This window comes from Paramacrobiotus metropolitanus, unplaced genomic scaffold, assembly GCF_019649055.1.
Source record: "Paramacrobiotus metropolitanus isolate TYO unplaced genomic scaffold, Prichtersi_v1.0 Parri_scaffold0000049, whole genome shotgun sequence".
NCBI classification, from domain to species: domain Eukaryota; kingdom Metazoa; phylum Tardigrada; class Eutardigrada; order Parachela; family Macrobiotidae; genus Paramacrobiotus; species Paramacrobiotus metropolitanus.
In genome coordinates this window covers 839,380-865,998 of record NW_026570269.1, presented here as the reverse complement: position 1 = coordinate 865,998, position 26,619 = coordinate 839,380, and the positions used below count along the sequence as shown (strand labels likewise).

Here is a 26,619-nt window from a genome sequence, read left to right as displayed (position 1 = left end):
GGTTCGCAAACAAGCCTATAGTAGCTCTTCTGTTACAGCTTATTTAAGTTCACAGAACTACACAATACTACATAGTACTCACAGAATTTCCTCTTACCATGGTTAGTAGAAGTTCGTAATTCAGTAGGTAAAAATGCATGGAATAGAAGTATGTACGGCTGCAAAGGTAATAATCGCCGTCGATTTTGCTCAAGAAAGATTAAGTCGAACCTGCAGAACAAGGAAGCCTGATGTTTACATACGGGTGCGGAGTACTTACTTCTCTTGGGGGGAGTTTCGAGAAACTGATGAGAGAACTGAAAGGTTTTGTATTTCCGTATTTTGTGAGCAACAAAACAACATTTAAAAATGACACTTCACTTAGTACACTCCCTAAGGCAGTTGAATAAAATACTCTCCCTATTTATATACATCTATATAAGTCAGATCGATGTACAATTTTAGCTAAAACTGTGTACAGGGGAGCTGAGTTTCCAGATTTTTAATTAATAAACATAATGATATCGTACGGGGGCAGTACTAGTGTGCAGAAAGTCATGCACATGATACTCCACTTCAAATAATCTGCTAATTTAATAAAAACTTTGTTAAAACAGTTTTGCAAGTTATGTACAGAATACGCTACAAAATGGCCTACAAACACATTGATTGTCAGACAAAAACAATATCTGGAACGCTTACAAGCTACACCAATGGTCAAACTATAATAATAAGTTTGTATTAATAAGTATTCTGTTTATCTAAAGTATGAAATGTAGAAAAATCCCGACACTGAAATTCATGCTTTGTTCAGCATACGATACTTTATTTTCCTTAACAAATTCTGAACGGATACCAATCAACTGTTGTATATAAAGAGAAGTATGTTAAAGATTGCTTGTTTCGGGTTCGTTTAATCGTCGTCCCCGTTTCCTCTTCCACATGCTAGGATTGTATCGAGAAAACTCTTTGGTTTTGTCTTCTTCACCGTCCTCGGTTTGCCATTGCCATTTTCTGACCTGCCACCCAGGTCATTGTCATTTGCCGCTCGACGCTGCTTGTTTCTACCATCAGGATATCCATTGCGCTGGTCAGCCTCCATTGGTTCATCTTCCGTATGTTCGATATCTTTGTAATGTTGTGTCCAGAAATTAAATTCCTTCGCTTCGTACCCGGTGTTGAACTGCACTCGGGAGAGAGCGTGCTTATCGTGAAAAACGTTAAACGTCCTTTTAACAAGTATGCCTTCGATTAGTCCCGCTTCGATCCTTGTCGCAAAAAACTCATGCCGACTTTTTAAATCCAAGAAAGCGAGATATCGCTCTTTTTTGTAAGCTTCACGATTCCGTTCGAAGACTTTTACCATCGCCCGGAAGTTGTCTTCCGTGTCGCCCTCGATGTATGCGATGTCGGCTTCCGCAGAAAACCTTTCTGTCAGTTGCTCTCTTGGTGGCAATTTATTTTCGACCGAGGAGGACTGACGTTCGGCAGCGGGCGGTTGGGTCACTTTTTGAGCTTCCTCATTGTGAAGCGATCGTGGTCGCTCATTCACTACCGGCGCCGGCGGGACATTTTCCACGTCAACGGTTCTAATAGGCGGAAGTGGTTTATCATCGGACACTGATTTTATTGTTTTATCGTTGAAATCTCCGATTCCATTATCGACTTGCACCGTCGCTGCCCAGTTGGGCCGCAGTCGATTACCCGGTTCGACTTCCCTGATCAACTCGTTCTGAACGCGAGTGACGACGATTGGAATTTTGGACTTCTGGTCAGTGACCACTTCCGGTTCGTACACATCACTGACGTACGTTGTCCGCCTATGAAACAGCTTCTCATTGTCGCGATCGTTTAAGTACGCATAAAACTCCGGTGCAGCGGCAACATTGGCCGCCCCGTACAATGAAGCTGCGTCCGCGTACGACCGAACGGCTTGATTAATTACGGAAGAACGAAAAATTTCCCGTATCTGTTGCTGAATACAAGGCATCCGTGTTGTTCCTCCAAACGGCACCACCTCGTAAATGTCGCGCAGGTCAATCTTGTTTACTTCGTTGTCAACATAACTGGCGACTTTGGCGATTTCTTCGCTGCAGATACTCTCCAAATCTTCCCTTGTCACTTTCCACGCGAAGTCTATGCTGTTAACAATGTTGGGGATGTGGATAACTGTTGTTTTCGCCGCGGTCAGTTCTCGTTTGGCTTTTTCGCAGTGGAAGCGTAGTCTTTCAATGGCTGACAGATTCTGGTGACCTCGGAGTAGATCGATTCCATATTCCTGGGCAAAGCGAAAACAGCAATGGCGCACCATCTGGCAATCAAAATCCTCCCCACCGATTTCTATCGGTACGCTTTCATATAATTTGTGGATTCGTTGATGAGCGATTCGAAAAACTGAAATCTGCGTCTGCGCTGCGCCAATATTCAGTGTTAAGTAATTTCCATGAACCACTCTGCGTTCTGTACTCCAGCCAATAAAACATGCCAGATTTCTGCTGACTGTGGAAGCGTTTAATCCGGCTAGCTGCGCGACATGTTTTATAAACTCGTCTTGTAGATATGACCAATTTGGTGGAACGGAAAAAACTACATCGGTTATTTCCTGTGTAATGACATCCGTGTTGTATCGAGCGAAATCTTTGACCATGGCGAAAATCCTCTTTAAAATTCGGTGCATGGGCCAAAACTCTGGAAAGTCGTGATTTGGTCGGTTCAATTTAACGCCAATGTCCCCGTTTTTGTCACGATCAACGTCAAATGGCAACATATACTTTCTTTGTTGCTGGACAAACTTCTCTGCGGATAATTCGTTGACAAATTTGCCCAGATCAAAAACACAACAATCCGGTGCAATAAAAGAGAAATTCTGCGCATCTTCGCCCAGTAAATAATCATTCTGCTCATCATTATTCAAAGCGTAATAAAAAGGAACGCTATCACTTCCCCACGGATTATGAAGAATGATGTACTGCCCTTTTATGTATACTGCGCAACGGATACATTTGGTTCCTAGGTGTATACCGATGGCTGGACTCTTCCTTGTACTCATTTTACTGTACACAAGAAAACAGAGAACCATTCATTTAAAGTAGCACATATAACCGAATTCTCACTAAGAATGATTTAATTATTTTACCTTTAATTTGACGATTTTCCAACTTTTCATCAAACATTCAGTAGTGACAACAAACAATTTTTCGGAAATAAGAAAAACTTTTTTTCGAAAATATTATATCGAAACGTGTGCTAGGGCACTAAGCAATATGTGAATTTTTGACTGGCTGAATGTGTTTCGCGTTCAGGTTGTAGTGGAGTTATGTTCATATACCGTACATGGCTCACTATCCAGCAATGTTTCCTTATCTAACTGATAACACCTGCTATTGTGGCAGGCATAAGCATTCACCTTATGAGTTTACGGTTGAAGATTTGCAAAAGCCCCATACTGACTGCAAATATTTGGAAAATGAAATGACTCTCCAGTAAAATACGGCACTGGGCTTTGCAGTTTGCTCAATGAATCGTAAACAAACGGTGAGATTACAAACACAAACGCCAAGCATTCGCAATTTCAAGGGAGTTATACTGCTGCAGTTATTCATGCAGAGACGCACTTAACCTTTGGCCCGATAACTGCAGCACGAAAACGGAAGAGCGGGATCATGGATAATCACCGTTACCTGTGCATTTGTCATGTAAAGGGTTTTACAAAACGAAGAGTAGTTTGCTCTTTCTAACATTCTGGGAATTTCTGGCATTGTTAAACGGCTGAACTCGATTATTATTAAACATATAGATATACAGTACACTAAATGATTTGTGTGTAATCATACGCAATGGCCGGCTACCAGATCTAACAAAAATTCGGTCGCTGTTACACTGCGTGATAATTAAACTTCTGATGTTTCTATTAGATTTATCATCTTTTTCGCAATTCTTGTTACACTTTCTCTTTAACCGACGCTAATAGTGTAAGCGAATAGAACTAAGTACATACTGCAACATTGCAAAATTTGCAGCTCGCATGCCTGTACAGCCAGGAGGCGATATACCGGTATCTCGTAACTAGAACTCGCTTACGCGTAAGGTTTATGCAGGTTGCAAATTTCTTCAAATTATTAATTTTAAATGCTCCAATAGACCAGATATACGAGTATTATAGCGCAGTTATTTCGATTGCACTCGAGAAAGTCGCATTGGTGTCAGCGGCATCGTCCTGATCTTCTTCACACAATTCTGGTACATTCGCTTCTAGAGTGTTTTCGGAGTGAACGCCTTGTGTGACAGCAACTTCTTTAGCAGTTACACATGATGGACCATCTGAGTCGTGAATTTTCTTTTCGGAATCGCTCAGGCAAATCGTTTCGGCTCCCGTGGCGTTTCCGTATGTGTTTAGGTCTACTGTTGTTCCTGTCGTAGAATCGCCCAAATCATGATGCATATCCATAGTGATTTTCTGGATGATTTGGTCAGCAGCTGGTGAAGAAATACGGTTTTCGTAAGAGCAATCATTTTGGTTTTTACTTTCTGTATCGTCATATTCAGTTTCTTCAGCAGAAATGGATTCGTTTCTGGCGACAGGATTGTCGCTTTCTTGAATCTTTCCTTTGTCTTCCAGGCTCTTATTTTGTTCTAATTTTTGAACCGGTTCCGTATCCGTTCGAGCGTCTACAGGCCGATATGAAGGGTAAGGTTGTTCCAAATCATACTCGTGGGCGTAAAGGGCAGCTCCTTCGGCGGCAACGATATCCGCGTAGCCCAGAACAGCAGCGTTAGGTCGTTTTCCCAATATATCTACAACGATATCTTGAATTTTGGGATCCGCGCACTGCTGCCAACCAGAGCTATGTCGGAAAAGTCTTGCAAATTGTTGTGAATCAGTCGTAGGCCTTCTCTAAAGTGATCGAAGAGGTCACTGCAGATTAATTCAAACGTGCTTCGTGTGAAAGTAAACCGGTGAGCAGGTTGTTGATCAGCCAGGTCGTTAATGTAAACAGAAGCGGTTTTGTTTGCACTCAGTTTCACTTTGGCTTCCTGGGCGTGTTTGCGAAGAATTTCATACGTCTGCTTATCCATGGTCTCTACTTCCTTTCCCATAATGGTAGCGAATTCTCGTACAATTCTCCTATCAAAATCGTTTCCGCAAACGATTTGCTCTAGAGTTTTCAGAGGCATCTTTTGCACGTCTTTGCCAACTATCTTGTACAACGCCGCCCCGGAAAATGCTGCTCCAATATGGATAACAAGCACTGTGTCCCCTTTAATATGCGACAGACTTCCCCGACACGCTGCTCGTGTTTCGGGAATGAGTCGAGAAAATAGTATCCGAGTATTTTCTGCCAGGCTCCAAACATCCGTGTTCGCTGGCTCGTTTTCAGTGTGCAATGCATCTGGAATGGTGATCCAAACCGGAAATAGGATCGGTCCCTCGACTTGAAGTTTTTCTCGTATGGTAGCGGCCGTTTCTTTCAATAAAATGCGCAAAGCTTTGCGGGCATCTATCTTGTGTGCTCCGAAAAAACAAACATAATTTTCTTCGGCTGTAATTGCAAATGGAAACCGATAACGTTGGATTAGCTCATTAGACTCACTGGAACTGATTCCCAGGAAGCGTTTCATGCAAAAAAGCACATGGTCGGGTTCTGTCAGCACGCTGGCTTGCGCATCTTCCCCAATAAAAACTTCTGTGTTCAGATGAGCTACGAAAGCAGGAAGCTTCGTGCCACCTTGTCTGGTGTCGATAATGGTGGGTCCTCCGGCTTGATCGATAATGGCGACTGTAACATTCAAACTGCCCAAGTCAATGCCGATGGCAGCTGTTTTCGAAAGTTTAACGTGACTTGATCGCCTTTCGCCAGAAAAAGAAGCATTATCACTATTTTCACCTGACATTTTCAAATTAAACAGTTCTTGAGGGGGTACCTTAATAGGTTACTCGGCGGGTAATTGACTGGAAATACGCCGTGCACAGTTTTGGGGAAGCGGTTGCGCGCGAGACAGCACAAGCACTTGTCACTTGTCGTACATGCTTTTTGTGCCCTTTATCAATGAGATAGCATATTATCATATCATACCCACGCAAATATTATACCTTTCGACTGATGAAGCGTTTAACTCTATTATTTGCGATCGCGACAAAATATGAACACACTGCTCGCGCCGAAGAACACTTTGATTTTTATTACACGTTACAATATCGAACTATTTATTAATCTTTGAAATCAACTGTACTTTGGTATTTCTATGAACTACGGCACTTATTTCAGTAAGTATTACAAAAAAAGGTGCAAAATGAGCGAAATTTTAACTTTGCGGCGGAAAAAACTACGAATAGGGGTTCAATATTAACATTTTGATTGCAAAATAATTACTAGCTAGGTCATGAAAGAATAGCCTGTAAAATGCGTCCCCATCTCTCGTAGTGCATCAGAGGGAAGCCGATATTTTTCGTCGCTTCGAACCACATGACTAAACATTCTACGCGGATCAACCGCTGCTCATCACGTGCAACATCCCGCTTGGCTCTATCCAGCGCGTCTTGCAGTCTTTTTTTAGCTTGCTGAGTGTTGCGATCGTCGGGTGGATTAGAACCTGCTCCTCCTTGAGTGTGTTCCCTAAAGGTCATCGACATCTTGTTCGCGCCCTCCGAAGCGGTGACCATCAATATCCCACTGGTATCTACCTTGAAATGAATTGTGATACACGGTTCCCCTTTCGGTGCGGGTCGTATACCGGAAAACTTGAAATTCCCTAGATAATGGTTTGACTTGGCCCGAGAATCTTCTCCTTCATAGACGTCAATATCAATGTATTCTTGATCATTTTTAAAAGTTGTGTAATTCTGTTCGTTTTCGGCCGGCAATCGGGTCCCTTTAGGTATCAGTGCGCTCATAAAACCGCCGAAAACATTGACCCCGAGCGTTAACGGGGTCACATCTTCTAGTTTCAAATCCAGGTTGGTTCCACCTAGACTTATCGAGCTGGCCAACAACGCGGCACCTTTTGCCACTGCTTGACTGGGGTCGATGCTCTTTCGTAGCGGCACGTCGGGAAAGTAAGCTGTCAACAGTTCTCGGACCTTTGGAATATAGCTGCTACCGCCGATTAAAATCACATGAGCTATGTCTTTTTGTGTCATTTTTGCCATTTTGAGAGCTTCCCGAACGGGTTCAAGCGTTTTTTCAAATAAGTCACTGCAGATATCTTCCAGCTCTTGGCGAGTAAAATTAGCAATAAAACTTTTGGTGCCAAATAAATTTGCAATTGCAATTCTTTTGGAAGCTACGGAGCTGAGCTGCCTCTTAACGGCCTCGCACTCGTGTTTCAGCCTGATTTTCAGTTTTTCATCTCGACTTGCATCGATTCCGTACTGGCTCTTGATAACTTTCAGCATGTGCTGCACTATCCGCTGATCGATGTCCTCTCCGCCTAGCCGCATATTGCCGGCTGTGGCTCGAACTCGGAAACGGTTTGCATTCTCAACTTCCAATATGGACACATCCAGAGTTCCGCCACCGAAATCGAAGACTAATAAATTTTGTTTACCTTGTAAATCCGCTCCGTATGCCATAGCGGCTGCCGTCGGCTCATTCAAGATCTGCAACACCTGTAGACCAGCCATTTCGGCCGCTAATTTAGTTGCTTTCCGTTGAGCATCATTGAAGTTAGCTGGTACAGTGATGACAGCGCTTTTGACTTTGCTTCCCAAAAACTCTTCGGTAGTGCGTTTCAAGTACGTCAGCAAAATTGAGCTGATTTCCTCTGGGGAATAATCTACGGGTTGTCCGTGTTCTTGAACACGAATGCGAGGATAACCATCTTCGTTGACGATATCATACGACATCAGACCTTGTTCTATCCTCACATCGCTATCGGTGAACTGTTTGCCGATTATGCGTTTTACATTGTATATACAATTTTTCGGCTCAATAGTTTGATGCGTTTTTGCCCAAATCCGTATAATAGTTCGGTAAAACATCCACTTGTCTGGTCAAATCCAATGCAGCTAGGGATAATTTGTAGTCCACTACTGGGCTCGGCAATCGTTTCCAGACGATCAAAGCGATACACAACGACGCAGCTGTTGGAAGTGCCAAGATCAATACCAACAGCGAACTCCTCGGCCATCCTTACTAAATTTACACAACTACTTTCAGCACAACCCGATGCAGAAATACATAAAAATATCACGTAACTTAGGTTCGTTGGATAAAAACTGAGCCTTGAATTTTATGTACAAGCTTCTTCGAACATTTAATGCGTCGCACACGACGCAGTATCTACGTGTTAACTGTGAAACAATTGATAACCTATCAAGGCTTTCGCCGACAGCTCATCTACTTATCTTACAGAATTTAGCGAAAATACCGGAACTTTGCCTTTTAGCCTTTTCTTTGATTAGTTTCAGAATACAACATTCCCGCAAAAGGTTTAAAGCGGTTAAAATTTTCCAGTTAATAATAATTCTGAATTGCGCTGAGTGGAGAAACTGGCGCAATTAATGGCGGCTAGTTGAGTCAACGTACGGTAGCATTATTAATATCAAATCATGCCTTTAATAATGTTGTCAGTATTAACTTCAACAATCATCCAATATTTTACGTTTCCTTGAAAAACCAAACTACAAGAACATTCTATATATACAGGCACACACGTATATCTCTGTATTTATTTTTCAAGTGGTTACAACTGTCCCATTCACGGCATACGTCGCGACTTAAATAAATGGGTGTGGCTATTCCCACCACTTCGCACCACCTTTTGGCTATTCTTACAAACTTTTCCCACCTCCTTTCGACTGTTCCCGCCTCCTTATATATTTATTATTATGCTTTAAGATACTTACCTTAAGTTGCTACGGAAATCTTTCTTTTTTAGAAGTGAGAGTAAAATTATATATTAATTTTGTATAACATATTATACGTTCACGACCTTTGGAAACCGGTATAAGTAAACCCGCTAATATTTGCCGGTATTGATAAGCACTAGCAGATTTACATAAAAGTTTCCGGTCGGCGGTGGCCCCAACCGTAAAGAAAATGCCCCGCTAATGGCAAGCTCTGATAATCTGTCACGAAGTGTTTTATGTGTAAAAAACTCACTGTGTAAAAAATGTAATAAAAATCTGAGGATAGCCAAAAGAGTTGTGCAAACGCGGTGGCATTAGTCAAAAGGTGGTGTAAAAACATTTTTAAAAAGGGGTGCGAACAGCCAAAAGGTGGTGAAAGGTCATGAGAACAGCCAAAAGGAGGTGCCAGGGTGGTGAGAATAGCTATTTCCTAAATAAATAGAATTCAGTTTAAATGGAGGCATTATGGAGCATACAAGATGACAGAATTTCGCAGTGCAAAGCATGGTTGCAATCCTTTTTCCAATCCTTAATCGTTTTTTTCTCAGTCGCTTTTTATTTTTGTTTTGCTATCAAAAATTTCAGATAGCACAGAATACAATTGTTCACAGAACAACTCTGATTAACTATAAGACATAGCAAATGTTTTACCTCACTTACTGTGACAAAACATCGAAACTTCGGTTCATTAAAAGCAAAAATTAATATCACATCAACGCTGCTAGTTTCAATATCAAATTACGGTAGTTATACAATGCAGTCCTAGATCAACGAGTACAAAAAACAGAAGTCATTGTATAGGCGCGTACAGAGGACACCTACTGTGCGCAAAAGATATGTGCTGCTAAACTTCGAAATAGCGATTTCGTGCGTTACGATCTTGACCTTGGTGTTGCAATCGTTGTTGCAGTTCAGTACGCACATCATCTGAAAATCAGGAAAACACGAATTAATACCAAAGTCTCAGCAGCGACATCTACACAATTTTACAAAAATTTTTACCTGGTAGAGTAAGTGAACCACGATTATTAGGCCCATGGCGTGCCGGTTGGTATAGTATAGGGTCAGGTGGTCATCACTCCCATTGTTATAATCCTCACGTGGAAAATTCGTCACATGAATTGTATTGGCGCGGTCTACGAAGAAAACATTGTGTTACGTTTAGCCTATTCAGAATATGGGTAATCCAGCAACCTTTAAATTACAGCGCAGTTATATACTTTACTGTTAGTTTGTTCTGACAGATCTGTCTTAAAGGTCACTGGAAGCCGTACTTTCAGAATGCAAGTAATTTGAATTCCTAAGCAGTAGTATACAGTATGACGCGCTCCGATGCTTGAAAAGTTCGTAAATTATGAAAATTTGGGGAGCCAACCTATTAACTTGGGAACTGGCCTTCTTTGGAGTCTCTGTGGCGCATGGTGGGTGGCTTGTATTTCTAAGATCCTTCTAATATCCTTCACCCATGAGCGTTTTGTTTCTTCGTCTTTCGCTTCGCACTCGAAAATGTTTTCATCTCGAGTGGTTCGAATGAAAACTTGAAAGACCGATGCGTTCGATGCGTTCGGATCCTCCACTAAACCGATCTCATCAGTCTGAAAAGTGAAAAACGGTATGTAAAATTATTTTGCCAATTAAAAGCCAGACTTAGCGAACGAACTAATTATGCTGTGCAGCCTGTACCCCAACTGCGTTAGACGTTCACAAGCATTGTTTGGCTTTTATCAGCGGAAGCCAGCTTGACTTACTCTGATATGTCTTTTGTATTTCAAACACCTGTCCTCATTGCCGGCTTTCCATTTTGTAAGGATGATCATGTTTTCGAAAAGAAACACTACTCGGCGCCGCGGCCGCTGCATAAGCCGGCTTCGGCGACCGACCACTACTAACATTTCATTTTGGCGCAAGAGCCTTCCTTGCTGATTAAGGGCAACACCGGCATGATCCACAATTAAATCTTGATGAGCGAGATCGTCTCCATGGTGCAAAAAGAATTCCATTTTCTCCAAAGCCGCCTACTCAATACAAAATTCAATAACATGGTTTGTTATTCTTTATTCACCATTTCAATTATCAGTACAGTCTTGGATACACAGGCTGAAATGGTTTTTAGTATCGCCTACGTACTTGTAATACAGGAAGATCCTCATTGAGCCCAGCTTCAAGACATTTTGTAATCAGCCTTTTGAGAAACTCTTTATACTTCACCAACCGTTGAAAAGGTTTTGTTAAACATGTGCCTAACCCGCCATCCTCTCGTGAGAAAACGAATTTCTGGTCCTGTAAAAAGTATGAAAATTTCACATGCAACTTAAAAAAACTAAAAAATAATTCCGATTTCGTACTTGGTTAGCTAACCAGGTTAGATTGAATTAACCATACAGTTCCTGAATTGACAACACAACTATGACTTATGAGTACTGTACCCACATCGCTTTCTGTTTACGCGACTGCAAATTCGTATTTACGATACATTCCCAAAGGTCATAACAAATACAACATGTGGACAATCTGTCTGCCTCCGTTTCAGTGTAAGTACCTCGAAGAACCGATTCGCCGCCGCAATCAATCCTTTCCGGGTAGATTCTGCTTGTTTTCGACAGAATAGCGCATGCTTCTCAAATTCTTGTTCCTGGAATATCACTTTGTCAGACTGCAGTACTAGTACTACTAGTATGGAAAATGCTAAAATTTTCGGAATGTCGTTACCGAGCCCGCAGTACAAATAAGACGCATACAGTTAAATGGCAATTAGAACGCACTTTTGAAAGCTAAAACAGAACTCTAGGAATACCATACTTGGAATTCTTAAAACTAGTATAAGTTGTAAAACAAATTCCAACTTTACATAATCCGTTAGGCGAAGGCTTACATATCGACAAAAAAGATGTCCAATGGTGGAAGGAGTAAGTTCGCAGGATTCCATGTCCGTTAAGAATATGCGATGAAAAAGATAAATGTCTTCCAAATTTGCAAAAATCAAGTGTCGCCTTCCAATAACAGAGGGAGCAAGCAGCTCATTCTGTTGAAAGTACGGCATGCATTCCTAAAAGATGACTATTAGCTTTCATTATGGTACTGACAATAAACCCTATTGCAGCGTGACTTCTTCGAAAACTTACGGAAACTATGAAATATAAATCTTGGACATATTTTCGTTCTGTAGTCAGTAATTCGTTTCCAATAAACCGGAAAATATCAGGCTGTTGGGAGGCCCTGGATATTGAACTGGAACTGGTATTGTTTGACGATGTGCTTCGACTGGAAACACCAGACCGACGAGATGGTGTCGGACTCAGCTGTTCCAAACCCCCGAAGCCGGACTCCGGTGCAAGAGGTGCGGATTCGAGAGTTCTCCAGATTCGATCTTGGAGATTGAGTTCTTCCGGTCCTCGATTTACGCTATAACAAAATTCTTCCGGGAAAGCCGCTTTTGCCCGCAGAGCGCCACCGTACACGACCGCATTATTACACAGGTTCACGTTAGTTGTTATCTGCACGTTCATGCCTTGAGAACATTCCTCAATAACACTTCTAATCTTTGGCGTCCGACTGACACCACCGGTTAAGATGATATGGATAGGTCGTTTCGTTTTCGACACCGCCAGCTGCAATATGTCTCTTAAAGTGTTTCTCAAGGCCGTCCACAAATCCGACATGCTCTCGAAGAATTCACGATCCACTGGTACGTTGGAAGAGCTCTCCGTGCCCATTACACTACCAACGTCCACGGATGCTTCCCTTTTGTTGCTCAGTGAAATTCTGGCTGCTTCGCATTGTAACCTCAAATTCTGTTTTAAAGATTCTGCACTGCTTCTATCTGAGTGTATGGCACTAGTGTTCATGGATCGCAAGCAGTGCATTAATAATTTTTCGTCCAGTGCGTCGCCGGTAATATCCAGCAAGGTCTGTCGTCGCAGGACAGCAAAATCGTTGTTATTACAGATCTGAACCAGAGCTATTTCCGACGAGGATGCCCCGAAATTGCAGACAATTACAAACTGTTCGTTCTGCAGGTTGCGCATATGGTAGAAATAACTAGCGGCCGCAATGACTTCGTTCATGGTTTCCACCTGCGTAAATCCCGCTAACCGTGAAGCACCTTCCACGGCTATTTTTTGTTCGTTTGAAAAATCGGAAGGAATAGTCACCACCGCGGTTAAGCACTGTTGATCCAGGATGGCTTCGACGCGCTCTTTTGCCGCTGCCAGAAAGGCGCCGTATATGGCGTGCGCCGGCACATTCAGTCGTTGGTTGTGATGTTGCACGCGTACACTGACTTGACCGCCACACCTGTCAACCGGAAACGGAAGGGTCATCCTTTCCAGTTTACGGTTGAACAGGTATTTAATATTGGTCAAAGTTTCATGAGGTTCAATTGTGGAATGGTCTTTCGCCTCTTCGCCAATGAGGACAGCGCCAGAATGAGTGACTGCTAAATACGTCGGAAACTCGGTGGGATTGTTGTTGAATCCGATTTCAAAGTTTCGAAAACTGCCGCCGTCATACACCGCAGCCGCTTTGATGCTGGAACTGCCAATATCGATGGCCAAGCAGTACGGCGCGTCAGATCCCATTTTGAATTTGACTAACCATAACAAAATAAACTTATTCCACAGCAACGTGCACGTGCCGTGGTACACGTGCCCTTGTGTGTCAGAATATGAAGCACTTATAGACTCAAGCTGACTACAAAAGCACCTCACCAACCGTACTTTATAATGTAGTGCGGTCTGCAGACATATACCAGCGTAATGTGTTAACGTTTTGAATTAAAAGAGGAAAATTAAATCACAATTTTACAGGTCATTTTTGACGAATGTTACAGTTTGAAGATTTCAGAAATGGCGCAGTAACCTTGCGCGCACACAAATTTTTATCATTTCAGATAAGATAATGCAGAAAAGTAGCAATACAATGATCGAACGTTTACCCTAATCTATTTTGCGCAAGTAGCGTATGTGAGCTCCAGTCTCAGTGCATGGCAGTAATCTGATTTGTAGATTATTAGGTCTCTAATAATTTTTAATTAATGAAACACAGCCAACGAAGTTGGGTAGGTGTCGCCTGATAGTTATCTCCTTGATACTACAGTACGACCATTTATGGGGGGCGTCGGGGATTCGGCACACACAAGTAGTAGCCGTTGTCTCACGCGGTGATATCAACGTGATGTCATCTGTGTGCTACAGCAACTCTTGATTTGCAAAAATATAATGCTATTATAAAGCAAAATTTGATGTCTGTCATGGAGCCAGCTAGTTCAGAACGTCAGGGTTTCCTAATTTAAACGATCAGAGCAAGATTCAAATAAATATGTGAGGGTCAGAATGCAAACTGCAAGGTCAATCGCCAGTTTTCAAAAGCAGTTGTTATCCAACATAATACGTCACTCAGCTCATAGTACTTCTGTTCATTAATTTTGGTCTGAATTTTCTCTTTCAAACTTGGCCCTAAACGTAATGCCACCTATCTGTCGGCGCTGAAATTTTTTCTCAGAGTATGGTTCTCGAAATTGTGGATACTGGACTTTGTTCTATTTAATTTAAAATGGTTTCCTTTTTTGCTTTCTCAGCACTTAAAAACCTACAATGCCGCAAAATGTGGCGCTGTACTGCGTCCATGCTGCTATACGAGCCTATGTACAGGATTTGATCAGTCCGGGTAAGGCATCAAGGTAACACGTACAATTGTATAGAAGTATATTATGGATGCTCGTCGATGCAATCAATCGATAGTATTAGTTTGGGCGTTCAGTTGTACAAGTACGTAGGATCACAGTAAGGATTGTTTTGCGCCTCCTGTTTCGTCTTTGCCAAGGTTGCGTGTTCCTTGTCACAAATACCACTCAGCAATCGAAATCTCCCAACAAGAGCTCTTAAGAATGATTAGGAACGATGCTGCAACAGAGTTCGGCTAATTGACGAATAATTTATTGCGCAGTACGTATAGTGCACAGGTAGCTCGGTTGTCGGTTTCTAGTGGAGAAGTCTACATTTCACCTGCACGTAATCTTACCTCCTGAAGCCTACATATACCTGGAGAGGAGTAAACACTTCTCACTACACCGGTCACGGAAAGCATGTGGAACCGTAATCGCTTACGGGACTTTTTCAACTCTTTTTTCCATTCAACTGTCCATTTATTTGTGGGTTAATGCCGAAGCCGGTTCCTTTTAATTGCTAATCCTCTGTAATGCCAATCATATCCTCGATTTGCGATCACCTTTTTTTCAGTATGCGAATGTTGATTATCGGCATTACTATCATCGCACATTATGACAACGGAAAATTTTTTAATATTTATTAGAAACTTTGTTTTGGTCTGTATGATTATCAGCGGCGCCCTCGGCGGTTCTGTGATTAACGTGACCTTTGTCTGCCTTATGCCTTATGCATCCCTTGCCTCCAGCTATGATTATTACGGGCCAGTTACGGATATGGCCATTGAGCAACTGAATGTTTTATACCCCAGATTTTACTTTGAAAAGGTCAATTTCATTAGTCCATCCGTAAGGACATGCAATGATTTAGAGGATATTGTGGTGGATGACTTGTATCAATATATCCGCAATAAAAGTCACCAGCGGGAAGCTGAAAAGTTGCCGGCGGGGGTGACCGTATTGTCAAGTGCCGGTACGTGTCAGGCAGGGATTTGCATAGCGTCTGCGTCAATGTCTAGCGCGAAATCCTTCAAATGTTTCTCCAATTCACTGGTATCATGTCTTTTAGCATGCAGTACTGCTCTCCGCTGGATCGGAGATCTTGCCCGAGGTATGTCTGCGCAGCTGCGACGCGCTCGACAACACATAAACAAATTAATCCAACAAATAGCTTTGGAGATTTACTAATGCCTTTAGCACTAAAAACTGAAGACCATAAGAATTGTGCAATTCCCTTAATTTACGTCTGATTATTTTACAAAAGATATTAATGATTTCATCATTATAAATTGTTTATTTCAGAATTGAACCTTCCCTTAATTTCGAGGTAAGCTGTTACAGGAAATTGCAGAATGCATTGAAGGTCGTTCAAGATCATCTAGCAGAGCGGTAGAATTTACATTCCGTATCACCCGAAAATTAATTCTGACAATAAATACAGCGACAGTTCCGTTCATGGTAACCATTTACACATATTCCCTTAAGTCCTGGAGGAAAGAAAATTTATTTCAGCAGGTCCGTTCGAAAGTCCTCTAAACTTCATATCCGATTACAAAGCAATGTAGGTAGTCAAACCGGTAGAGACAGGAGAGTAATCATAATGGTACAGTACCACTTCCGTCGCTAACGCACACCTGCCAATAAACGTCAAGTTGCACGGTTTCTTCCTACAAACATCATGACTAACAAACTACGTATCAGTTATGACGTTGCGCAAGAAACGTGACCGTATTAGAGCAGTGCAATTTACTACTAAAGCAAATATTACAAGAATTCAAGCGTTTCTTACGCAAATTGCCCTTTCACAGGAAGGCACGTTGGCCATGTGCCATGAAAGCAAGTTTAAATAATGCAAAGAAATAATTAGATACATGCTCTCTTTGTTTTGAACCGATCGTTCGATATTAAAGGCAACTTTAATTCCTAACTATAACGTGCCGCAGTGCTATATAATTAAAATTGCACCTTGTAGAGTAGTATGACATGATTTCTCTTTAACATCTCATTAATGGTAGTAGAAACTAGAATATTAACTCGTCAATTATTATCATGCCGGAAAAACATGATGCCATTTAATTACAGTGGAGGGTCGAGTGATTATTTGAGTGATCCATTACGTTTTCCTACAATGTTGCGGCTCCTGGTTTATCAACAACGAACTATCAGCGTCGTCATGCTGCAATTTCTTAGGCGGTTCAACTGGACTGCTGTGACTCTAATCTGTGATGATAATCCCAGTTTGGGAGATTTTTTTATTTTGACCTGTGAAGGAGTGCGGAAGATAGTAGCAGTCGAACCGGATATGAACGTCGAAGATTTTCATTTCGACAGCAGCCGCACACTGGTTGTGGACTATCTGGATTATCTGAAGAAATCTGCAGCCAAAAGCAGGAGTGCGTACAAGTTATTGCATTGCTTATTACGGAGTTATAATAAATGGACGTTAGGTCACTGGGTGGTTTTATTTTTTCCAGTTATAATTATCTTTGCTCATGGGAATCGAACGCGAGATATAATGGCAAGTATTATTTTATAGAACGGTTTCAACGCATGTAGTAAATAATAGTTCATTAACCGGCAAATTATCTATTCTGTTTTTCTACCAACCGGCTCATTAAAGTAGTGCAATTTCGGGACAAAATTCTTCGTCTGCAAAATATTTAACTGTTGCACAATCAATTTCACCGATAAAAAATTAAGAGTCTTCAAAGAAAAACTCGTAAAACTCTTAAAAAGTTGTAAAAATGTATAAAAAAACCTGTAAAAATTTGTAAAACTCTTAAAAAATTTAGAGTCTTAAAAAATCTCCCTTGTCCACCTCTCCTCACCGATAAATTATTTCATGAATTATAGATGTGTAATTATTATGAATTGTGATGCCTAGGTTACTGCTAATCAAAATGGGATGACCAACGGAAATTTTGTAAGTGGCTGGCTGTGGGCAGCCTTGCCGCAGTAAAAGCCTGAGTTTAATCAGAATTTGGACATTTGCAGTTCCTGAAAGCCGTTTTCGTGAGCGCTCCTTTTGTGTAGGTGTACATCACAGCTTATCCCATGGAGCACCCGATGTATGGTTATATGGGTTGGCAATTGAATGATGGTCATGACGACGTAAGAATCTTTACCAATTTGAGCTATCAATCAAAACTAAAAAAAAGGAAGGTGAAGGCTTTTTAGAAATAGTTATTATTACATACAAAGTATTACAAAATCTGCAAACATGAACGCTTGACTCATTTGCAGGAAGCTCAGGAAGCCTATAAGTCACTATACTTTGTAACACCGAAAACGGTGCAAGGTGGAGAATTCATCAATTTCGAGCTTGAAACAAAATATCGTGCCTATCAAAACTATCGATTTTTTTATGGGTCGAACGAGCGGGTAAGTAAAATTGAAGCTAATTAAACGTGAAATATTGAGGATTAATATTTAGTCTGTTGAGCGCTTATCCGATTTAGGTCAGTGCATTTACTGCCTTGGAACATACAGCGGTCTTATTAGCTGGAAAGGTAATTAATTTTATGATGCCTATCTGTTGTTTATTTTGCCCAATAAACAATTAAGTTAGCAACATCCCGATTTCCATACATTTGGTTCTTATAAAGTTGCTGTTTTCTGATTTTCTCTACATATACCGGTACCATCTATCTTCCGTACACACTCTAATTCGTCGTTGAAAAACTATGTAAATGCCGAAAAACCGAAATTGATCGTAATTGTACTTTATAATACAGTTTATAAACGAAACCGATACCGACTGGGAGCAAATTTCTGACCGGGATGGAAAGGGGCGAGAAATTATGGAGCATGCACTGCAACGGCAAAAAGTATCGTCAGTAACTGGTGATTTTATACTGGACCACGGCGATCGGGAACTCTACGTCTATGTTGTGATTGCCATGAATCACATCACATATGGTTTTGATGTAAGATGAGTTTAATATGCATTTTTGTAGTCAATCCGCTGTCTTTTATTTCAAGGTCATAAATAATTATTGATCTTGGTCATTTTAATAACTGATGTGTATCTGCACTATTAGTTTCACGTCGATCGATTTTTCTAGTTGGTATTATACTTTTAGGAAGTTTTCTCTTATGATACCATTCGAAATCAACTAATGCCATCTCTTGTCCACAATATTACCTGGGTTTACCGTAATTCACCGCCACCTAACAGACCGGAATGTGGATTTGACCACATTAGCGACAACTGTCACGTTTGTAAGCTGTTGTTTTACTATATTCATGTTTTACTTTGTTGACTTTTGATAGATATCTTTGCGATGTTAGTAAATAAGTTTACGCGCTATAGTCAATATAATGCAAGAAAAATTCATTTCAGCCAAGCAAGAATTAACTGCCATTTACTGTGGCGTTGCGATTGCGGCTATTGTTCTCGGAAGTGGATTAATCTGGTTTGCTAGGTAAGTACGAAGTAAATGGCTAAGTAAGTACCGGCAACCTTTGGATACCACAAGGATGGGCATTGTATGTCTCGGCTTATGATTGTATAAATCCTATTGCTATTTAATATCACCTTCAACGCTGCTTCTCAAAATATTGTTGTGATGAATGACCTTTACAGGATTTTCAATTTACAGACGCACCAGGAAAACCACTGATACCCATAAAGACTCTCACTGGTATATATCGTACCATGATTTGATTTTCGACAATCCAGAAGGGCACATGAATGGGCATGCCCACCGTGATGTGGCTATTTTTAAAAAAAGCGAGGTAAAAATCGCCTGGTACATGAGATCTACTGTAGAAGAATAAATGAAGAATTATGTAGCATATCTTGTGTGAATGAATGTGTCAGATAACAGTCACATGTTGGTACGAGTATGTTGTGCTGATAGGATAAACGCCGCGATCGACAACCCCTGTCGACAATGACATCCGTGCACAGTTCCCATGTATCTCCCAGATCAGTAGTCACGTATCGTGGACGCCGGTTATGGTTGCACAAAGTGCCCTGTTGGCTAAATTCAATCCCACTGTGCAGGATGAAAAGTTGATACTCAAGGTCAGAATGTTCCATATTATACAACCTTCTATCTTACCGTATTTGCAGAAAATGCTGACTCCGTGTGTCCAACAGATGAAGAATGCCACATCGAGCAATCTGCTAAAATTTTACGGCTTTTGCCCTATGGATACGGCGATGGGTGTGGTTTGTGAGATCGCATCCAGGGGAAGCGTGGCTACTATTATGCGCGAACAGACCATCAGAGTTGATGCAATAATAAAGAATTCCATAATTTCTGACCTAACTAATGTAAGGAAAATTATACTGAATTTCTTAACCGATACCAATACTAATCTAGTGCGGATGGGACAGGGTGTACAGATATGCTCAAAAATCAAGCCTTTTATAAAAGCCGGAACCAATTACGTTTAGACTCTAAACCATGTCCTGACATGATAAATTACGATTTTGTGATTATAAAAATGATGATGATGATGATGATGAAATGATGTGCGATAAGACAACCGCGTCACCAGAAAATTAATTTTGTCAAGAATACATTACATTAACTATAATTGTGCATTATCGCATTATCCAGTTATGTCGGCTAGATGTTTCCGCGTGATCGTCATAACTCTAAAAAAGACAAGCTGCAAATTATTGGCGCGTTTTCGCCGCTCCTATGGACTTTACAATGCAATACTTATTTCACAGGCTCTTTCATATTTGCACGGATCATCAATAGAATACCACGGTGCCTTATCCCGTGAAAATTGTCTCCTTGATAACCGTCTGGTTCTGCAAGTAGCATACTTCCGCTTGGACATCCTGCCGCGTCCACAGCCCGATTTCAATCAACGCAGTTCCGCTAATAATGTTTTCATTACGTTTGCACCTGAACAATTGCGGAACACTGTCAATATCTATCAAGGAAGCCGGGAAGCGGACATTTACTCTTATGGGCACGTAATGGCGGAACTGCTTTGTGAAATTGAACCGTTTCAAACGGAAATCGAAATTGCCGACTATAGCGCAGAAGGTATGACGGAGCACGTGTTGAATGCAGGATAAATCAAATTATTTTATTTGCATAAATCTTCTGAGTAATACCAACAACATATTTGCTTCTCAAAAAGTGCATCCGCTACCGACGCACCGCAGCAGTCTGGCGCGTAAACAATATGCCGTGACTAGCTTATGAATGGTGCACCGTCACATCGATTATTTTGGCATTTTCCAATGGAGCGTGATGTCTTTGTGATAAGTTTTACCTTTATTCCAAAGTTAACGGAAACGCTAGCCGTAGCCGTAAAGTCGCGTGATCTTTTGACAAATCATTTTTTGTCTCTATCAGTAACATCATGTAAACTAAAAAGTAAAAACAAAAAGATAAATTGGAAGATTGTAGTGAGCTGAGTTAATTTTTAATTCGTTCTATCGAAAACAAAAAGTTTTACATAGAACCAACCCAAAAAAAACATCCCTTCGCAGTTAAGTCTTTTGACAAAGGTCTGTTGGCATGTATTGTAATAGCATGCTTGCAAGTACATGCACAGTATTGACAATCGCACTTTTAAAAGTTTATATGTACATGTATAGCATGACTTTTAAATGCCCGGTTACTACACACAGTGTGTTTATCACATACATAACTTAAAGCGCAGTTAATTTTTGAATAATCTAATATTACATTATTGACTTTTAGAAATCATTGAAATGATACGCCACGAAGGAAGGACTCCATTTCGACCTAAAATCCCGCTGTACAACGTCCTTCCCAAATTTACCGAACTGATAGATCGTTGTTGGGAGGAGAAGCCCGCGGCCAGACCCTCTATTCAGCAAATCTCCTATCAATTAAAATCCATACCGGGATTTGAGCGGGAGTATAATCTGGTGGAGGAATTACTGAAACGTCTTAATGCCCACGCGGACGCTCTGGAAATTAGAATCCAGTCGGCTACTCAAGGCGCTACGGAAGAGAAAAAGCGTGCCGAGGAACTGCTTTTACAAATGCTTCCTAAGTACGACCACAACTTTTGCTAATTTCTATGGTATATATATGTACATAATAAAAAGATTCTCAGAACACAGTTAATTTGAAAAAACGCCGGCTTAGTTTACGTACATGTGAACAATAGCGATCCAGTGGCCTCTAATTGTTTGCTTAATTTGCCAGTATATCCCACCTTTACCGGTTGATTTGGAATACAATTTTTATGTTATGTTATGTTATGTTATGTTATGTTATGTTATGTTATGTTATGTTATGTTATGTTATGTTATGTTATGTTATGTTATGTTATGTTATGTTATGTTATGTTATGTTATGTTATGTTATTCTAAAATAGAAATATAATTATTCGTAATGAGTCGGTATTATGGATTAAATTGTCGTATTACTGTCGGTGGGCGTTTAAGCCGACAGACAACGATGTGAAAATGTTTCAGACACGTCGTGAGCGCTTTAAAAAAGGGAATAAGGATAGATCCCGAGGGATTCAATTCCGCGACCGTGGGATTCACCGCACTGGAAAATTTCGGACTAATTGTGGCCACCAGCACGCCACTGCAGATTGTGGCTATACTGAATGACCTTTATTCCATGTTTGACGCAACACTTCCGCGCTTCGATGTTTACAAAGTAGAAACTATTTCGGATTCATACATGGTAAGCGAATCTATATTTTGTACACGGATTGAAATAACGGTACAAGTTATACATCGCACGCAATTTTCCAAACAATTTGCCTTTCCATCCATATTGAGGAAAGCCAGTCACAATGCGGTAAATCGGTTTGTCGTAAAAGTGCCGTTGACATAAATGCCTGCCTGAGCACAGGTAAAACCTTTCAGGGGCAGTGATTGTAACAAATGGAATGGAGTCGAATAAAAATAATTTTGAATTTATATACCCCCAAATTAATAGCTCACAATCAAATTTTCTTTTAATCTATGACTAGAATTAAGTGTAATTAAGAATGAGGTGATCTTAGATCTGTCGGCAGAAGCACAGTCGCAGACGTTTAATTGAAGCATCTTGTTTACTTTGTGCTTGTGCTATGCTATGCTTGTGCTATGCTTTGTATGTTTAATGCCACCTCATGCGTTATGCATTGAATGTGCAGATTGCCAGCGGTGTACCGGTGCGCAACGGCCAGCAACATTCGCGAGAAATTGCCAGTCTGGCGCTGGAACTGATGAAGGAAGCGGAAACATTCCCGCCCACATGCACCGGCATGCTGGATGGGAAGGACAAATTGCCGGCTGGAAACACAATTCAGCTATTAATGAAAATTGGTATACATACGGGATCGTGTGTGGCCGGTGTGATTGGTCAACGGATGCCTCGGTATTGTTTGTAAGTGGATGCTACTCCAAAAATTATCAATGGATTCCTTTTTTATGATGTATGCATCGAAAAGGGACAGTGGATACTTACGTGTTTTTATAAACATTTATTTCTTGTTTTTACTACAGAAGTATATTTCATGTCAGAAGCCAGTCATATCTGTATGCCACAAGTCTATAATCATGTCAAGACTCAGAAGTAGAAGTATATATACAGAAGTATCTGCTTACTAATTTATTTTTAAAGCAGTAGTGTCTGCTGGTTGCAACTGTAATGAAAATACCCATTCGTACGTCTAACTGATTCCGGTTTTGTTTCTATTCTTCTTTCAGATTTGGTGACACAATAAACACCGCTTCCCGTATGACTTCTTTTGGGCAAGGTGATTTGCAAAAACTATTTATTTTGTTTTCGCCGGCACATAGCGAAATCTATTTTCATTTTCCAGCAATGAAAATTCAGATCAGCGCGGAAGGGCGGGAGCACCTCTTACGAAACTGGGGGAAATTTAGATTTCAGTTCAGAGGAGTGATAGATATTAAGGTAAAGATGATTATTTTGTTCACACTGAATTTAACCTAGACCTGAGCATATAGCAAGCTAATCTATCCGTAACTAATTTAAACTTAGCGTATTTACAGATATTGATGCCATTGCAAAATTAAACATTAGATGATTTATATTGGAACTGATGTCAAGTTCTGAATTAAGCAAAGTGTTTTAGGGTAAAGGTCCTCAGCCATGCTACTGGTTGTTATCCGAACTGGGATCGGAAGTGCCGGTTCAGCTGCACAACGAGCGGGAGAGCTCAAGCGGGTCAGAAGTTTTTGTGGACAACGTTCACGCTGCCACCGAAGCCGGTGATATGAAATTCTTATCTTTGAGTGATACCAAAAGGCGATTATCGGAATTGTCGCTGCCAAAACTCTTCCACAGTGCACGCACAGTCATTTCTGAGGAGCAGTCCAGTGATTCTTGAAAAACAAATTCTTGCAGTTTTTTATAAGATAGCACTGTCTTTCTCACATCATGTAGGTAATATAGCTTTAAATTTCAAGGGCAATATGGTTAATTTGTGTTCAAATAGCTCTGATGATCTGATATTCCAGTGCGCCGTAGTACTGCATAATGTCGTTGCGGTTAGCTGGAGAGTAAATAAAATACATTCTGGCTAGCTAGTACGAGTAGCTCACAATTAACCGGCACTCATTGCTTCCACTTTCCTATTCCATACAATCAATCAAGCACATCCGAGATTCATTTGATAGCCTATTGTATTATTCATGCAATGAACAAAAAATGGGTCTGAAAAAGCAACTGGATAATGCGTAAACAGATCAGGCAAAAAGGCGCGAAAAATGGGCCAACACTCGGAGATATTATGACAATAGCAAGATACGCGATAACAAATATAGCCTTCTATATACTTAACAGAACCAAAAAAAGAACAAGATGGTGGCACGTACGTAGTTTCACTCCGAAACCAAATTCACTACTGGCAAGTGCAAGTGCATATCCATAACCCTTATTCACCATCCCACCATTTGGTGGTCCACCAACAAATTTATCCACCATTTGGTCGTTGTTCCACGTACCAATCGGGAAGAAATGTCCATTTCGACTGCGGATGCCATTTTTCAACAGTGATTTTCCACTTGTCTAGAGGATCCCATTCGAATTTATATACAGCTCTACGATGTAATTTCCGAACCATCAGACACTACTGCAGTCAATTTGTGACATTTTGTGTACACTTACAGTATCTACGGTACATGATGATACAGACTTACCTCTGGCAATCTTCTTTTACGTATTCTTTCACCAGTTTCAGAAAGGTGTCAAGAAAATTGTTGCACACCAAAGTGGACCAGCGAGCACCATACTTCTGCAACCCACAGCGTACAGACTTATTACATCAACACGGCGTAATTATTTTATTATAAATTACCTATGTGCTCGTTCGAAATTTCTTCGATAACGCCATCATATTACACATTTCACTTGCTGAAAGTATTCGTTTTGTAAATACAAATGACTTGTCATCATAATACCGATTAAGTACTGGAGTTTCTAACGCCGTCCTAATTCGAAGAAAACAAAAAGGGCACACGATTTCGCTAGTAACCTGCGCTATCGTAGGTATTCGTCCAGTTTGGAACTCTTCCGTCGAAACGCAGACGCCGGCATCATCTCGATAGCCAACGATAACGGTCGGAATGCCGGCAATGGAACATTGCGCCCACACTTTGCACATCTTGTGATTGCTAGAATTGAGCAAAAAAGTCATTCACTAAAATGACTGTTGGCAGCAAGTTGCCTCCGTCGTCGTACTAAAACTTCGACTTATGGTAATCAGTGTACAGAAGCCGCGTGGTCTTCAGCTCCCCATAACATCCAGGCGCAGGAGTGTCCTTCTGCAGCGGATCCATGCAGTCCGTTTCCGCGCCAAAAAGCACCCGCGTTCCGCCAATCTTCCGCTTCAGAACCGCAATGAAGCCATTAAAGTTGTTAACCGGCTCGTCATAAGAGCCTCTGACCTTTGGATTATGCGTCATGTACTGCTCGAATTTATAACCCCTAAATGCGGCAGCATTCCAAACTGAATGACACAATACAACAGAATGAACAGATACTACAGTACTACTGTATTATATATATATGCAGCGAAAGCCGTACAGTACATAAAGAGGTACACAAACAGAGATTACAATGATAATTTCTGATTACCATGCAGTCTCTTGTAGGCCTCCAGATGACACAACTGGTGCAATAAGTTCCAAACGAAAGTGAACAAAATGCATTCAAAAAACAGTAACTTACCAGTATTCGAAGCGCTCCTGGTTCTTGATGGGATGCTGCTTGTGCTGTGTTTTCTTGACCGTATCGAAATTTGTCAAATAAATCACCCCATCCATTTTGCAGGCGCAGATAATCCAACCCGCTGCAGATGCGTAACAAAGTAAATGCTGCACAGCGGGTGTCAAAAATTTGTAACAAAAGCTTGAAACGCATGCTTACGGGAAAGCTCAGTAGCCTCAAAAGGCGAAGACATGATACTGTCCAAATGCCCGCGCCAACAAACGATTTCCGGCCTGCGACAAGTATTAACAAATGCAAGCCAAAATTAATGCATATTGTAGTTAATTATGTGCTGACCTGAACGCCAGAAACTCTTGCGGGTGATGGGAAATCCAGTTGAGCATGTGAGTAACATGTTCTCGCTGAGAAAGATCGCGAGCGTCCTTCCGGCGGATGAAAGTGTTATAGCCTTTATCTAACGGCATCGATAGACCCTGAACAACGCTGTATGGTCCGCGTCGGTACAGCTGCGACATACAGCTGCGATCGTTGTGAAATTCCCGCCGGTGTTCATAGGGATCATCTTTACTGGCTGTCAGCGAAAAGGAACCCACTTCAGCTGGCGGCTCCATACTGCAGTGTGCATTTTCCAGATCTTTCCGTTTCATGTAAACGTCGAGGGTCCATGCAAATTTCCCGGATGCCGCGCCAGCAACATCTTCGGCTGATTCCGGTTTTTGCTGCATTGTGTCATTAATCAAAACAAAAAAACAGGAAAGAAAAGATCGGAAAGACCTAAATTCTTATAAACTACAAATAACAAAGTCAAAACCAATCAAACTGAATGCCAAAAGCAGCAGCAGAAATGCCAACACAATACGAATGGTGAACTGTCATGATTCATGAAACAAGGGAGAGCACACAAAGAAACAACAACGGAAACAGAACCGCCACAAAAAATATTATAATAAAATATAGCTACTGTGCCGGTTTCAGTCACTAATCCA

General features: G+C 41.1%; 5 protein-coding genes across 12 annotated transcripts; 1 reads left to right on the top strand and 4 right to left on the bottom strand.

The window, feature by feature from the left end:
- Positions 1-517: 517 nt before the first annotated feature.
- On the bottom strand, positions 518-3,290 carry LOC129591934 (heat shock 70 kDa protein 1-like). The gene is made up of 2 exons (XM_055487824.1): positions 3,116-3,290; positions 518-3,032 (listed from the first exon to the last, which is right to left on the bottom strand). Exon 2 carries the CDS (start codon positions 3,026-3,028, stop codon positions 893-895), a length of 2,136 nt encoding a protein of 711 aa, XP_055343799.1. The 5' UTR covers positions 3,029-3,032; positions 3,116-3,290; the 3' UTR covers positions 518-892.
- A 2,854-nt stretch (positions 3,291-6,144) lies between these two features.
- On the bottom strand, positions 6,145-8,242 carry LOC129591953 (uncharacterized). The gene has a single exon (XM_055487850.1). It carries the CDS (start codon positions 7,955-7,957, stop codon positions 6,359-6,361), a length of 1,599 nt encoding a protein of 532 aa, XP_055343825.1. The 5' UTR covers positions 7,958-8,242; the 3' UTR covers positions 6,145-6,358.
- Positions 8,243-9,372: 1,130 nt separating this feature from the next.
- Positions 9,373-13,641, bottom strand: LOC129591944 (heat shock protein 70 B2-like). Of its 2 annotated transcripts, XM_055487834.1 has the most exons (8): positions 11,950-13,641; positions 11,700-11,873; positions 11,367-11,459; positions 10,955-11,107; positions 10,576-10,842; positions 10,203-10,422; positions 9,830-9,963; positions 9,373-9,754 (listed from the first exon to the last, which is right to left on the bottom strand). In XM_055487834.1, the coding sequence occupies exons 1-8, from the start codon at positions 13,402-13,404 to the stop codon at positions 9,590-9,592; spliced, it is 2,661 nt and encodes an 886-aa protein (XP_055343809.1). In that variant the 5' UTR covers positions 13,405-13,641; the 3' UTR covers positions 9,373-9,589. The 2 variants fall into 2 exon arrangements, with proteins under 2 accessions (XP_055343809.1, XP_055343810.1); XM_055487835.1 differs by lacking the exons at positions 9,373-9,754; positions 9,830-9,963 and having other exon boundaries at positions 10,270-10,422; positions 10,718-10,842.
- Positions 13,642-13,810: 169 nt separating this feature from the next.
- Positions 13,811-23,978, top strand: LOC129591932 (atrial natriuretic peptide receptor 1-like). Of its 6 annotated transcripts, none has more exons than XM_055487819.1 (16): positions 13,811-13,883; positions 14,771-15,462; positions 15,559-15,600; positions 15,792-15,816; positions 16,572-16,882; positions 16,964-17,007; positions 17,374-17,412; positions 17,523-17,600; positions 17,733-17,870; positions 17,948-17,998; positions 18,224-18,415; positions 18,572-18,710; positions 18,832-18,913; positions 19,091-19,226; positions 19,352-19,518; positions 19,594-19,731. In XM_055487819.1, the coding sequence occupies exons 2-15, from the start codon at positions 15,105-15,107 to the stop codon at positions 19,508-19,510; spliced, it is 1,794 nt and encodes a 597-aa protein (XP_055343794.1). In that variant the 5' UTR covers positions 13,811-13,883; positions 14,771-15,104; the 3' UTR covers positions 19,511-19,518; positions 19,594-19,731. The 6 variants fall into 6 exon arrangements, 5 of the variants coding, with proteins under 5 accessions (XP_055343794.1, XP_055343796.1, XP_055343792.1 ...); XM_055487821.1 differs by lacking the exon at positions 13,811-13,883 and adding an exon at positions 14,213-14,491 and having other exon boundaries at positions 15,167-15,462; XM_055487817.1 differs by lacking the exon at positions 13,811-13,883 and having other exon boundaries at positions 14,551-15,462.
- Positions 23,979-24,077: 99 nt separating this feature from the next.
- On the bottom strand, positions 24,078-26,513 carry LOC129592017 (decapping and exoribonuclease protein-like). Of its 2 annotated transcripts, none has more exons than XM_055487956.1 (7): positions 25,970-26,513; positions 25,832-25,905; positions 25,634-25,754; positions 25,145-25,390; positions 24,939-25,077; positions 24,604-24,698; positions 24,078-24,504 (listed from the first exon to the last, which is right to left on the bottom strand). In XM_055487956.1, exons 1-7 carry the CDS (start codon positions 26,356-26,358, stop codon positions 24,378-24,380), a joined length of 1,191 nt encoding a protein of 396 aa, XP_055343931.1. In that variant the 5' UTR covers positions 26,359-26,513; the 3' UTR covers positions 24,078-24,377. The 2 variants fall into 2 exon arrangements, with proteins under 2 accessions (XP_055343931.1, XP_055343932.1); XM_055487957.1 differs by having other exon boundaries at positions 24,365-24,504; positions 24,865-25,077.
- Positions 26,514-26,619: the final 106 nt, after the last annotated feature.